Genomic DNA, 13376 nt, shown 5'->3' with positions numbered 1-13376 from the left:
TTCATCATTTTTTCAACCTACCGCTAAGGCTCAGAAAATATAAGCGGCCTCTCTGGTTTCCCTACCCCTGTAGGATAGAAGTCTGCTTTAGCTTAATTTTACCCACATAACAGCTTTATTTTACGTACATAATTAAAGGAAAAGCCGATGGCAACCGTTACCACGACAACAGAATGCGTTCGCTCCCCTCTAAACGCTGTTCCCCTCTGCTTCCCAGCAGGCACTGCGCTGTTTACAAGCTTTCCGCCCCTCTCCATCCCAGCATGCAACGGGGCTCAGACTCCGTGGGGTCGTCATCGGGATAGTTATAGATATGCCTTAATATCGTCCCTCGTTTAAACGTTGCAACGGTCTGCAGTAGAGTCATAGGTGGAAAAAGTTCAACAGAACGGTCTTAGAGATTTTTTTTCCTCCTTAAATCTTGAGGAGGGAAGCCCCGTCACTGCCTAGACGCGCTCAGGCACCTCCTTGGGCAGCCTGCGCAGACCGGCTGCGTGGGGGCCTCGGGGCTTGAGGCCGGGCACGTGCGGGAGGAAGTGGCGCTGTCAGTCCGCGCGGCGCTCCAAGCCCCATCAGCGTGGAGCCATGGGAGGCCTGGAGAAGAAGAAGGTGCGTGGGGGAGATCCCGGGGCGGGGTGGCGAGGGGGCCTCGGGAGGTGGGAAACGGGGCGCGACGGGGACTGGGGACCGCGCCCTGCCCCGGCCTTGGTCCCTCCTGGGGTCCGAGGATGGGCGAGGAAGGCCGTACTTGTCCGGTGACATCCGGGGGAGAGCCCTGGAGGAGGATTGTAAAAAGAGCCGATAACCGAGCGTAGCGTCCCCCGAAAAGCAGGTTTAGCCGACAGACAGCTGCTTACTGAGTAAAGTTCTCCATTACGTCGAATTCATCATCTCAAAAAAACTTGTTCCCCCCTTTTTTTTCTGGAACCAAAACTATCCAGGATGGTTAAATGTGCTGTGAAAAAGGGAGCAAACGAGCGGTGTGTGTGTTGGGTGACGGTGGGCGATCCGTAACCATACCCCCCAAGAGGCTGCAGGGTTACCTCTAGGGCTGCACTTGGCCGTGGAGGCCCCTGCCCCCCGGGAGAGATGGTGTTCAGGAAGGACATGCTGGGCGAGCCTTGCGCGGAGCTCGGTACCGTGCACTGCACCTCTTTACCAGGGAGACAAGAGATCTGAGTGCCAGGCAGCATCTTGGCGCCGTAGGCATCCAGATGGTTGCTCGGTTGGACCAGGCCTTTGGTTTTGATTGCCCTCCTGGCATCTAGCTTAATGCTTGGAAGGTAGTAGAGGTCCTGTTATTGTCGGTTGAATGAATGAGTGGGGAAGGGGAGAGGCTTTGTGGCTTAGAGCCTGTATTCGCAACCAGATGATATCACCCCCAAGGGAACAAACAGTGGTTGGTGGGATGCGGGGTGGGGGTGGGGTGGGGGGGTGCCTTAGATATTACAATGGTTGCTGGCCCCCTAAAGGGCCACATGAGGCAAACAGATCTACAGTACATCTGTGGTATTAACCTTTTATGGGGCGGCTGTGAGAGGGGTCACTAAGTGGGGGAAAGGTCTAAAAAGGCTGTTGCTGGTGGGGGTGGGTGATTATAAAGGAAAAAGTTGGGAACACTGGCTTCGTGGAGTAGGCACTGAGGTTCTGGACTCAGACCTAGGTGTGACCCGCCCCAGCCCCAGCTCTTGAAAAGCTCTGTGAGCTGGGCAGGTTATTCCACTCAGACGCCCCCTCCCACGTGAAATGGGAGTTTAACGGCACCCACCTCCCAGTGTTGTGGGGATTCAATGAGATAATGTGTGGAAGTTGCTCATCATAATGGCCAGCCCTTGGAGCTACTACTAAGCGCTTGGCACAGCGCCTGTTCCGTGGCAGCCTCGCGATCGCCAGCACCGTGCAGAGGTGTGTGTCCTTTCTGCTGACCACTGCAGGGACGGTGCAGGGCAGCTCGTTCAGGCAGGCGGGCTCGCTCCCTACAGCCTTTCCTATCCCAGGGGCCACTTGTTCAGAGATGCTTGCCTCCAGCACCAGGCTTGCCCAAGATCGGTGTCAGTCACTTCAGTCATTGCTCATGGAAATTTTTTTTTTCCTCCCCAAGTATGAACGAGGCTCTGCCACCAACTACATCACCCGAAACAAAGCCCGGAAGAAGCTGCAGCTGAGCCTGCCCGACTTCAGGTGAGGTTGGGAAGGCGAGGAATGCCAGGGGGGCGGGGGGGGGGGGTGTCTTGGGGAGTGAGTTACACAAGGAAAACGCAGCTGCATCCCGGTCTTCCCTGCGCTGCCACAAACACCATCTGGAATTCTGATATCCCTCCTCTTTCTCACCTGGCCTAGCTCTAGTAAGCTACGCTTTGCCAGGTGTGGTCTGTTGGGGAAGCCGGAGGAGACCCGGGTTACGCTGCACCGAGTCATCAGGATGGGCCCACTGGTAGAACACACCGCTGCTCTCTGTCTGGGTCTGTCCCCCATCTCCTTCCTTCTGGCAGAAGAGACCCCTGGCCCAACAGCGAGGGGTTCTCAGCTCCTTGTGGAGTCAATGCCAGACTCCTGCACAGCTTGTAGGCCCTGCCACCTGGCCGCCTTCTAGTCCTTCAGGTGTGCCCAGCATTTCCCACCCTCACAGCCTTCGTCCTTCTCAGGATGCTCTTCCCCTTGTATATGGCTGCAAGGTTGGCTTCTCAGCCAGGCCTTTCCTGACTCCTCCTGCCGCCTGGCCCCTCTCACCATCCTCATCGTTTCCTCCCTGGGGCTTGTGACAGTCTGCATCATGTGACTGCGTCTCCTCCCTAGCATGGGCGTTCTCCAAGGGCAGGCCCGTGCTCCCCGTCTGGTGCTGTTTCCCGGGCCCCGCGTGGCCAGTGCTCAGCACGTTCACTGACGGAAGGCATGGCCTTTGTCTCCAGGCGGCTGTGCATCCTGAAGGGCATCTATCCCCACGAGCCCAAACACAAGAAGAAGGTGAACAAGGGCTCCACGGCAGCCCGGACTTTCTACCTGATCAAGGACATCAAGTTCCTCCTCCACGAGCCCATTGTCAACAAGTTCCGGGAATACAAGGTGAAGCCGGGCTCGGGGGTCCGTCTGGGCGGGTCCGTCGCAGGTTAGGACCCGCCGGCTGTCACCTTGGCCGATTGGTCGGTCTCTGAGTAAGCCCGTGGGAGGAGTGTGCGAGGATTGACTGAGATCTCGCGTGGAAATCATTTGCACAGAACCTGGCAAGCGGTGAATGCTGTACCTGTTGTACTGTTCCCTTGGTTCTTTGGGAAAAGAGTGAATTTACTGCCTCTGAGGCAAGGATCGCGCTATCCGGGGCTCTCAGTGTGTTTTCTGCCCAGAGACACCACTGTTACTCAGTTCTTTCTGGAATTGCTCCCAGGAGACCAAGCTTTTCATTCCACAAGTAGAAACCATTAAGTGCTGAAATACCGCAGGGAAAGTAGAAACCTGTTTATGCCAAATGCAAATAACCGAAAGTAGACTGCTGAAACTGAAGCTTTTGCCAAGCAAGCAGGGCCAGGCTGAGGCCCTCCGTGGGAGGGGTGGGGCGCCACCTGGTGGCCACAGCTAGCTGCTGGCCCACCTGTCCAGCCAAGTCCACCGAGGTGGGTGGCCGGCCCTGTTTTGCTGCTGTTTTGTTGTTGTTGTTGTTTAACATATTTTTAATTGATTTCGGAGAGGGAGGGAGAGGGAGAGAGAGATAGAAACATCAGTGATGAGAACATTGGTTGGCTGCCTCCTGCACTCCCCACACTGGAGATTGAGCCTGCAACCCGGGTATGTGCCCTGACTGGGAATCGAACCGTGACCTCCAGGTTCATAGGTCAACGCTCAATCACTGGGCCACACCAGCTGGGCTGCTGCTGGGTTTTAAAACTACAGTCATGACCACCTGACGGTGCATTTCTCAGACGTATCCCCATCGTTAGGTGATTTCAGCATAGTGTGTACTTACACACACCTAGAGGGTACAGCCTACTCCACACCTAAGCTCTCTGGGATAGCCTCTTGCTCTGTGGCTACAGATCCGTAACAGCACCGATACAAGACAACCCGAGGTTAAATCAAGCCCAGAGAGCACGATGCCTTCAAGAGATGCAGTGAACGCGAGAGGTATGAGGCCGCCGCCAGCGTAACACAGCATGCGGTTTTACGGCAAACTTTTTTTATTGTTATGAGTAGAAACGGTGCACTTTAAAATCACAATAAAAAGTATAGTACAGTAAATGCGTAAACCAGTAACAGTCCTTTATTACCATTACCAAGTCATACGTCCTGTACATAGGGCGTGTACTTTCATACCACCAGCAGGGCAGTAGATGTGTTTACACCAGCATCACCACAAACACACGAGTAATGCATTGTGCTCCGACGGTACGATGGCTATGACGTCAACCAGCTGATAGGAATTTTTCCGCTCCGTTATAATCTTATGGGATCGCTGTTGCATATGTGGGCTCTGCATTGACTGGAATGTCGTTATTCGGGCTCTGGTCAGCAGGAGTCAGTTTGGATGTTCCTTAGAGTTGGCCGTTTTGCAAATCTTGGGCTGAGGGAGCAGGTGGCACAGCCACACAGCTTCAGGGGCTCTGAGAATCCTCCCGCCCCACGCGTCCCTCCTGCACAGATGAGGGGTCCCCAGGGGCCCCTGCCCAGCCTCAGCTGCCTCTTCCTCCCTTCTAGGTGTTCGTCCGGAGGCTCCGGAAGGCCTATGGGAAGAGTGAGTGGAACACCGTGGAGCGTCTGAAGGACAACAAGCCCAACTACAAGCTTGACCACATTGTCAAGGAGCGGTGAGCTGGGGGCTCAGTCTTCGCCCCGGGGGGACAGTGGGGAGCAAGCCCGAGACCCTGCCCAAGCTGCGAGCATCCCATTGGAGGAAGCAGACCAAAAACCGAACTGCCAAATGGCTGTAATGATTGCAAGTCATAATGCGTGCCAGGAGGGATGCCCACTGTGTGCAGGGCACTGGGGGGCACATGTTAGCTGCAGGCTCATGAGAGGAGGTATCTCTGAGGAGAGAAGTTCAAGCCAGCCAGGGGAAGCTCAGTCCAAGCAGAGGCAACAGCACGTGCAAAGGCCCTGGGGTAAGAGAGCCTGAGTTCCGGGGAGTGCACATCGTGTGCATGGTCAGACCTGGAGGGTATGGCTGGATCTTAACCGTCCCTTCTCCAGCCTCCTCACTAGCCCCACTCACTCGTTGTCTAACTCAGTGGTTCTTAACCAGGTTTAAGAACGACTTGGATGGGAGGGTCTGCGGGTTTTTAATGGGTAGATGCCAGGGATGCTGCTAAACACCTCACGGTGCACGGGGCAGTCTCATGACACGTATCAGCCTGGCCCCGGATGCTAATAGCGGGAAGATTCAGAAGCCTTGGGCTGAATGAACGACCACCCTCTCTCGGGCGCTAGTTGCCCGGGAACAGTAGCTCAGGCTCCACGGACTACCTCCCCGAGTCAGCCCAGCCAAGGGCTGGTGCAGGGAGCGCAACAGCTGGTATTCTCGCCGCAGCCACGCCACCCACAAGCTGCGTGGCCCCCACCCTCCACCGTGGCCCACCCGGGCGGCGCCACATTTTTCTGCTTCCTGTCCCGGACCTCTAGGTAGATTTCCTTTGACCCGAAGTTTCCACCTTGAGAAAGAGAGCCATTGGCTTGGCCTGCCCTCTTTGACCACAGCATATGAAAGTGGTCCAAGTCCAGGTCCTCGCTTTGCAGTGGGTTCTTGGGGACCCCATCAGGATTTCTCGGATCCTCAGAGCTAAGTGGGCAGTTCTGGTTCCCTGGTTCCTCCCAAGGCCGTGGGAGGCTGGTGCTTCCAGGCCCCTTCGTGGAAAGGCCTCGCTTGGGGGTGGGGCCCCCAGGGTGGCACGTAACCAAGCCCGAGCGTCTGCCCCCCGGCCACGCAGGTACCCCACCTTCATCGACGCCCTTCGGGACCTGGACGACGCCCTCTCCATGTGCTTCCTCTTCTCCACCTTCCCCCGGACCGGCAAGTGCCACGTGCAGACCATCCAGCTGTGCCGCAGGCTCACGGTGGAGTTCCTGCATTACGTCATCGCCGCCCGGGCCCTGCGCAAGGTGAGCACAGGGCCACCTGGCGGGCCCCCCCCGCTCTCCCTCGCCGTCCCCTTAGTTCACCAAGCTGCCTCCCCTCTCTCCCAGGTCTTCCTGTCCATCAAAGGCATTTACTACCAGGCCGAGGTGCTCGGGCAGCCCATCGTGTGGATCACGCCCTATGCCTTCTCCCACGACGTGAGTGTGCCCGTGGGGCGGGGCTTGTGCTGGCGGTTCCCCCTCTGGCTCCCAGACAGATGAGGGCACGAGCAAAGGGGGGCTTTTGCTGTCCTGCGGAGTCCGGCACGTGCTGGGTTCCTAGGTGTTGGCTGGGTGTGGGGTCAGGTAGGGAGGGTGCCACGCGGCGTTGTAATAAGAACTCAGCCAGCCTGGCGGCAGCAGCCCAGCCGGTTGGCCTTGAACACGCTCCTTCAGCGCTCTGTGCTCAGCGGATGATGTGCTTCCACTTCCTACGCATTGTTGTGAGGTTTCAGAAAAGAGTGTTTCAAAGTGCCCTTTGGGATGGATGAATAGCTAGTGGCTGCTGGGGTCTGAACCCGGGGTCTCTCCTCTCCCCTGTTCTGCCCCTCCTCTCCTCCTCCTTCCTTCCTGCCTTCTCCACTCTGCCTTCCCTCCTTCCTCTCTGGCGCCCCTGCTCCTTCCTCCTCTCTGATGTCCCACCCCGTGCTGCTCAGACTGGGCTTTGTACGTCGCCCAGCGGTGAATAGAGCCCTGTGGAGGCAGCCTCCGCCCAGCTGGCCCGGGGGAAGGGAACAGCCCCATCCCTCCTCCCTCCCCATCCCTCCTCCCTCTTCCCCCGCCCCTCCTCCCTCTTCCCCCGCCCCTCCTCCCTCTCCGGGCAGCCCACTGCCGCTGCTTCCTCTCAGCAGGAGGATGGAGGACGGTACTGGGTTGTAGGTGAGGCCCTGATGTGCCCCCTTCCTCTAAGCGACCGGTGCTGGGTCCTCCAGGTAGACCCAGGCAGGTGGGGGGACCCCACTGCACACTGTGCTGTAGGAAATGGGGTTGGTGCTCAGATGCTTGCCAGGCCCATCAGGGGTCCTGCAGATGCTTTCGGAAGGACGGGGATGTGAGTGTGGGTGCAGGTGGGGTACCTCTGGCCCCCACGTCCCCTGTCCAGTGCCTCACTGGTTCCCAGAATGCCCCTGGGTGGGGACACGTCACACAGTCTCTTTCTGGGAGGCCGAGTTCCACGGCAGGGCTGCCCTGGAGGGTTCCTCACCTCGAGTGGGTTGTCAGTGTCATCTTTGCGTCCATCTTGCTGACGTGCCTCCTGTGCCCCCAGCACCCGACAGACGTGGACTACAGGGTCATGGCCACCTTCACCGAGTTCTACACCACCCTGCTGGGCTTCGTCAACTTCCGCCTCTACCAGTCCCTCAACCTGCACTACCCCCCCAAGGTAGGGCCCGCCAGCCCAGCCCCCGCCTCACTGCGCAGGGCTGCAGCCCGGCAGTCCCCACGTGGAGGCAGGGCTGGGCCGTGGCAGGCTTTCCCCTGACCTTCCCCTGCCTCCCAGCTCGAGGGTCAGGCCCACGCAGAGGTGAAGGCCCGCGAGGACAGCTATGCACTGGACTCTGAGAGCTCCATGGAGGTGAGAGCGGCTTCCGGAGCATGAGCCCTGGATCCCCCAGGAGGGTGGGCCCTGTATCCCCAGGGGGGTGGGCCCTGTATCCCCCAGGGGGGTGGGCCCTGCATCCCCAGAGGGGTGGGCCCTGCATCCCCCAGGAGGGTGGGCCCTGCATCCCCAGGGGGGTGGGCCCTGCATCCCCCAGGGGGGTGGGCCCTGCATCCCCCGGAGGGTGGGCCCTGCATCCCCCAGGGGGGTGGGCCCTGCATCCCCAGGGGGGTGGGCCCTGCATCCCCCGGAGGGTGGGCCCTGTATCCCCCAGGGGGTGGGCCCTGCATCCCCCAGGGGGGTGGGCCCTGCATCCCCCAGGGGGGTGGGCCCTGCATCCCCAGGGGGGTGGGCCCTGCATCCCCCGGAGGGTGGGCCCTGTATCCCCAGGGGGGTGGGCCCTGCATCCCCCAGGGGGGTGGGCCCTGCATCCCCCAGGGGGGTGGGCCCTGCATCCCCCAGGGGGGTGGGCCCTGCATCCCCAGGGGGGTGGGCCCTGCATCCCCCGGAGGGTGGGCCCTGTATCCCCAGGGGGGTGGGCCCTGCATCCCCCAGGGGGGTGGGCCCTGCATCCCCCAGGGGGGTGGGCCCTGCATCCCCCAGGGGGGTGGGCCCTGCATCCCCCAGGGGGGTGGGCCCTGTATCCCCCGGAGGGTGGGCCCTGTATCCCCAGGGGGGTGGGCCCTGCATCCCCCAGGGGGGTGGGCCCTGCATCCCCCAGGGGGGTGGGCCCTGCATCCCCAGGGGGGTGGGCCCTGCATCCCCCGGAGGGTGGGCCCTGTATCCCCAGGGGGGTGGGCCCTGCATCCCCCAGGGGGGTGGGCCCTGCATCCCCCAGGGGGGTGGGCCCTGCATCCCCCAGGGGGGTGGGCCCTGCATCCCCCAGGGGGGTGGGCCCTGCATCCCCCAGGGGGGTGGGCCCTGTATCCCCCGGAGGGTGGGCCCTGTATCCCCAGGGGGGTGGGCCCTGTATCCCCAGGGGGGTGGGCCCTGCATCCCCCAGGGGGGTGGGCCCTGCATCCCCCAGGGGGGTGGGCCCTGCATCCCCCAGGGGGGTGGGCCCTGTATCCCCCGGAGGGTGGGCCCTGTATCCCCAGGGGGGTGGGCCCTGCATCCCCCAGGGGGGTGGGCCCTGCATCCCCCAGGGGGGTGGGCCCTGCATCCCCCAGGGGGGTGGGCCCTGCATCCCCAGGGGGGTGGGCCCTGCATCCCCCAGGGGGGTGGGCCCTGCATCCCCAGGGGGGTGGGCCCTGCATCCCCCAGGGAGGTGGGCCCTGGCCCGGGAGTGGTTGTGGCTACATGTGTGGTCTCGGGACTTCCTGCAGAGCCAAACCCACTGATGTCCAGGAACTATCACTGCCTCCCCTTCCCCACCCCGGCCACACCCTCAGATAAGCCCCCCCTAACCTCCCCAAGCAGCCACCCTGCAGTCCTGCTTCTTTTCTGTAGAAACTGGCCGCCCTCAGCGCCAGTCTGGCCCGGGTGGTGGTGCCTGCAGAGGAGGAGGCTGAGTTGGACGAGTTTCCTGCCGACGGGGTGAGGACCGTGCTGCCTCCAGGAGGAGCGGGGGCTGAGGGGTCTAGAGGGGGCTGCACGGGGCGGGGCAGGCCTGACGGTGGAGGTGCCCTTGCTCCGCAGGAGACGGCGGCGCAGGAGGAGGAGCGCAGGCAGGAGCTGCAGGCGCAGGAGCAGCAGAAGAAGCTCTTCGAGGGCCTCAGGTTCTTCCTGAACCGGGAGGTGCCCCGTGAGGCCCTGGCTTTCATCGTCAGGTGGGACGGCCCGCAGCCCTGGTCCGGCCGCTCTCCGGGCTGGGTCCTCCCGCCCAGGGCAGCCTGGGTGCCCCCAGTACCTTCGGGGTGGTGTCAGGATCCACTGAAGGCCGTGCGGGATTCAACAGAAACGGTGCTGGGGAGTGCGCGGCGTACCCCAGCCGCACAGGGAGTGCCCACGGGAGGGCAGCGGCCATCATGTTCTCACCAGCTGAGGGCAGGTCTCCGCTGGCCAGCATGGGGGTCCTGAGAGTGGGGAGGGGACAGCTGTGTCCTAGGAGGGTGATCTTGGGGGCCGGCGGGTCCCAGGCAGCACCTCATGCCTGAGTACTTTCATGGGCGCCCCTTGTGCCTGTAGGAGTTTTGGCGGGGACGTGTCCTGGGACAAGTCTCTGTGCATCGGGGCCACCTATGACGTCACAGACTCCTGCATTACCCACCAGATTGTCGACCGGCCCGGGCAGCAGACCCCTGTCATCGGCAGGTAGGCCCCCAGGGCCCTCGCCTCCCTCGCCTTTTGGGGTTCTGAGTGCAGAGGCCTGTCTCCGGGCGTCTGCGGGTGGAGTGGGGCCGCGGTGGCCCCTGACCCGTCTCCGCTGCCGCGGCCAGGTGCTACGTGCAGCCTCAGTGGGTGTTTGACTCTGTGAACGCCCGGCTCCTGCTCCCCGTGGCCGACTACTTCCCCGGGGTGCCGCTGCCCCCACACCTCTCCCCCTTCGTGTCCGAGAAGGAAGGAGACTACGTGCCCCCTGAGAAGAGGAAGCTGCTGGCCCTGCAGCGGGGCGAGCACCCAGGTGAGGGGGCCGGGCTGGGCCGGGCGGGCGGGCCCCTCCGGGCTGGTCTGGGGACGGGGCCCCAGGGTGTTTCCCTTCTTGGCTACAAGGTGGCAAGCTCCAGAGGACAGGGCAGCAGGGCACAAACCCCGCTTTGGAGTGAGGTTTAGGGGACGGGGACGTCTGTGTTCTACAGCCTGGTGGTGATGTTCAGAGTAACTGGGCACAGAATGGGGTCTGGGAGTTGTCACTGTTCACATAGGAGGCGGCAGAGCTCGGGTGGGGGCCTGGGGTTTCCTCTGAAGGCAGCTGGGCTGGGAGGAGAGGTGCCAGAGGGGGCGTGGCGGGGACAGCCCTGCGCTGCCATGGAATGTCCCCGGGGCTGAAGGGGGGGTGGGGGGCTGGTGCAGCCAGGTGAAGAGCAGGCTCCCAGGGCGTTCAGCAGCCATCGGCTGTTTATAGGAAATTTGAATGAATCTGAAGAGGAGGAGGAGGAGGAGGATGGTGATGGTGATGAAGAAGGAGAGAATGAAGAGGAAGAGGAGGAAGATGTGGAGGCTGGCTCAGAAAAGGAGGAAGAGGCCCAACTGACAGCTCTGGAGGAGCAGAGGATGGAGGGGAAGGTACTGGGGCGGGGGGGGGGGGGGGGCAGCTGTGCCCAGAGGGCAGGAGCCAGGGGCTGCGGGGGTGGGTGGGGCAGGAGCCAGGGGCTGCGGGGGTGGGTGGGGACCTGCACCCACTAGCTTCCACCGGTGTTCTCAGAAGCCCAGGGTGATGGTGGGCACCGTGAAGCTGGAGGACAAGCAGCGGCTGGCCCAGGAGGAGGAGAGTGAGGCCAAGCGCCTGGCCATCATGATGATGAAGAAGCGGGAGAAGTACCTCTACAACAAGATCATGTTTGGCAAGAGGCGCAAAATCCGGGAGGTGAGTCCCTGCCGCCTGCAGGCTGTGGCCCCGCAGGTGAACTCAGGCCAGCCGGCTCGCTGGGAGTCTGTGGGCCTCTCCTGCGAGGTTGCCGCCTGGCCCGGCCCACCTTCTGAGGCCCTCTCCCAGCCTGTGTGGGCATGGCTTCAGCCTCCCGCCTGCCTCGCCTGCCCCTGGCTGTGGGGAGTCCGCTGGGGTCTGGGGACAGATCTGTCTCGGGACTCGGCCTGCTTTTATGAAGGACCATTGAACAGAAGTGCCTGAAGCCAGGGGGGCAGCGGGAGGTTTTGCCTAAGCTTCTATTTTGTTTCCTCTTAATCACAAAGCCACATATGTTCATTGCGGGGGGGGGGGGGGGGGGGCGTTTAAACAAAAATCACAGTTCTGTGCTTGGGAGTGGCTCGCCGTCCTGCCCTCGGGTGACCTGTAGTAGCAGCCCCCGGGTCCTTTGTGCATGAAATAACACAGGCATTACTTGGGAGGCATCGAGCTATGTATAGCATGGGGCAAAAATAGGCTTATAGCTGGGAGTACACGAAACTCAGAGTTCGTTCTTGTGGTGGTGGTACTGTTTTCCCTACAAACTGCGGTAGCCTCCTTTGGCCCATGCCCTGCGTGCGTTGGCTGGCAGTGATCATTTAACCAGAGCGTGAACTTCATACAGGACACCAGCTGTGCCCTGCTGCTGGGATTAGATTCTTCCGTTTGTGGACATTCTTAGAAAACCCTGGACTGTCCCTGCCCCCCTCCCAAGTCTCTGTAGGGGTCACCTGAGGAATATGATTGCCGGGTTGGAAGGCCTGCCTGTCCTGTAAAGACATCCCAGGTGGCCCCGCCTCTCCTCTGCTCGCTTCCCCCCATCACGGCTGGGTCTCCCCCTTTGTCCTCACAGGCCAACAAGCTGGCGGAGAAGCGGAAAGCCCACGACGAGGCCGTGAGGGCTGAGAAGAAGGCCAAGAAGGCAAGGCCGGTGTGAGCGGTGGCCCGTTGGGCCAGGCCAGCGCGGGACAGCTGGGCTTGCACAGGCAGGCGAGGACCCAGCCGGGTGGCAGAGCAGAGTCCCGGAGTCTCTGCTGTTCCCATCCCCTCCTCCCCCTGCCGGCCTGGCCGCCTCTCATGCTTCCGGCTGGGCCATGGGCAGCCCCGGCTCCATTGGATGGAATTCTGACAGAGAAGAGGCGCCTGCGCCCCACTATCTCCCAGGAATCAGCAACACGGGGAGCAGGGCCCCACCAGCGGCTCCCATTCACTCTGGCTTTCTGCAGCCCTCCCCCCTGCACACACACGCGCCGCCCCCCCCCCCCCCCCACACACACACACTTGATTCTCCAGGTGCTGTGATGGAGGGTGGGGAAGCATTTGTTATTAAATGGCTGGAGTCTTGCAGCCAATTGAACTCTGTGTTCATGAGCCTTCCTGAGGTTGGAGAAGAGCCACCTGGTGAGTGCCCTGTGCTCTAGGCTGCACACCCGGATGTTCACAGAGAAGGGCCTGGCCGTCGCTCCGAGCTCCCTGGATCCCAAGGGCCCCTTTGGGTCCGAGGATGCCAGAAGGTGGGTGCGTGGGTTCTGGGTTCGGACTCTGAAGGCAGTCTGCCCTCAGTTCCCAGTCCAGCCCCTTTTCAGTCTGACCCTGCTTCCGCACGTAAAATCAGGAGTAGAAATTCTGGGGCCTGCTTCCAGGGACATGCGGAAGGATTCCATGACAGGCAGACTCCGTGGTGTTGGATGGCTAATAAAGTGCTCAGTAAACCAGCTGTGGTGGTCTTTACTTCCTGCTGGAGTCAGCCCAGCAGGTAGGCGCCCACGCCTGAGGACCTGTGGGGTCTGGGCTCTTGGACAGGACGGCCGAGTAACCCCGTGTGGATGTAACAGCAGCCCAACTTGTTACCCTCGCTGGGCCATCCCTACAGCTTCCCACCCGACCTTGGCAATGCCCTTGCTGAGGCCCAGGGGGACAAGCCCTTGCCTGGGACTGCCAGTGCCTCATGGAAGAATCGGCTAGAAACTAGGCCCAGACCCTCCTGGCTCGGGCAGGGAGTTTCTGAGTAGCACCCCCCTCCCAGGCTGGCCCAGCGGGCTGCGTGCTGTCAGGAGCATGGGCCAGGACAAAGAAGTGTGGGTTGGGACCTGGTCACCTCCACATTGAGGCACTTGAAGGAGAGCTTTGGCCCTTGGCCCCTCGCTGCTCAGACTCTAGAAGTTTTCTGGG

The 13376-nt window shown here is 61.6% G+C and overlaps 1 protein-coding gene across 1 annotated transcript; it reads left to right on the top strand.

The window, feature by feature from the left end:
• Positions 1-458: 458 nt before the first annotated feature.
• PES1 (pescadillo ribosomal biogenesis factor 1) lies at positions 459-12919 on the top strand. Its single transcript, XM_059677033.1, has 15 exons — positions 459-609; positions 2102-2181; positions 2910-3063; positions 4687-4796; positions 5913-6084; positions 6169-6258; positions 7367-7483; positions 7601-7675; positions 9149-9235; positions 9338-9468; positions 9827-9952; positions 10078-10262; positions 10704-10864; positions 11004-11165; positions 12058-12919. Exons 1-15 carry the CDS (start codon positions 586-588, stop codon positions 12139-12141), a joined length of 1758 nt encoding a protein of 585 aa, XP_059533016.1. The 5' UTR covers positions 459-585; the 3' UTR covers positions 12142-12919.
• Positions 12920-13376: the final 457 nt, after the last annotated feature.

The sequence above is a fragment of the Myotis daubentonii genome, chromosome 19 (assembly GCF_963259705.1).
Source record: "Myotis daubentonii chromosome 19, mMyoDau2.1, whole genome shotgun sequence".
Classification (NCBI taxonomy): domain Eukaryota; kingdom Metazoa; phylum Chordata; class Mammalia; order Chiroptera; family Vespertilionidae; genus Myotis; species Myotis daubentonii.
Note: the sequence above shows the minus strand (reverse complement) of the source record. Positions and strands in the feature narration are given on the sequence as shown.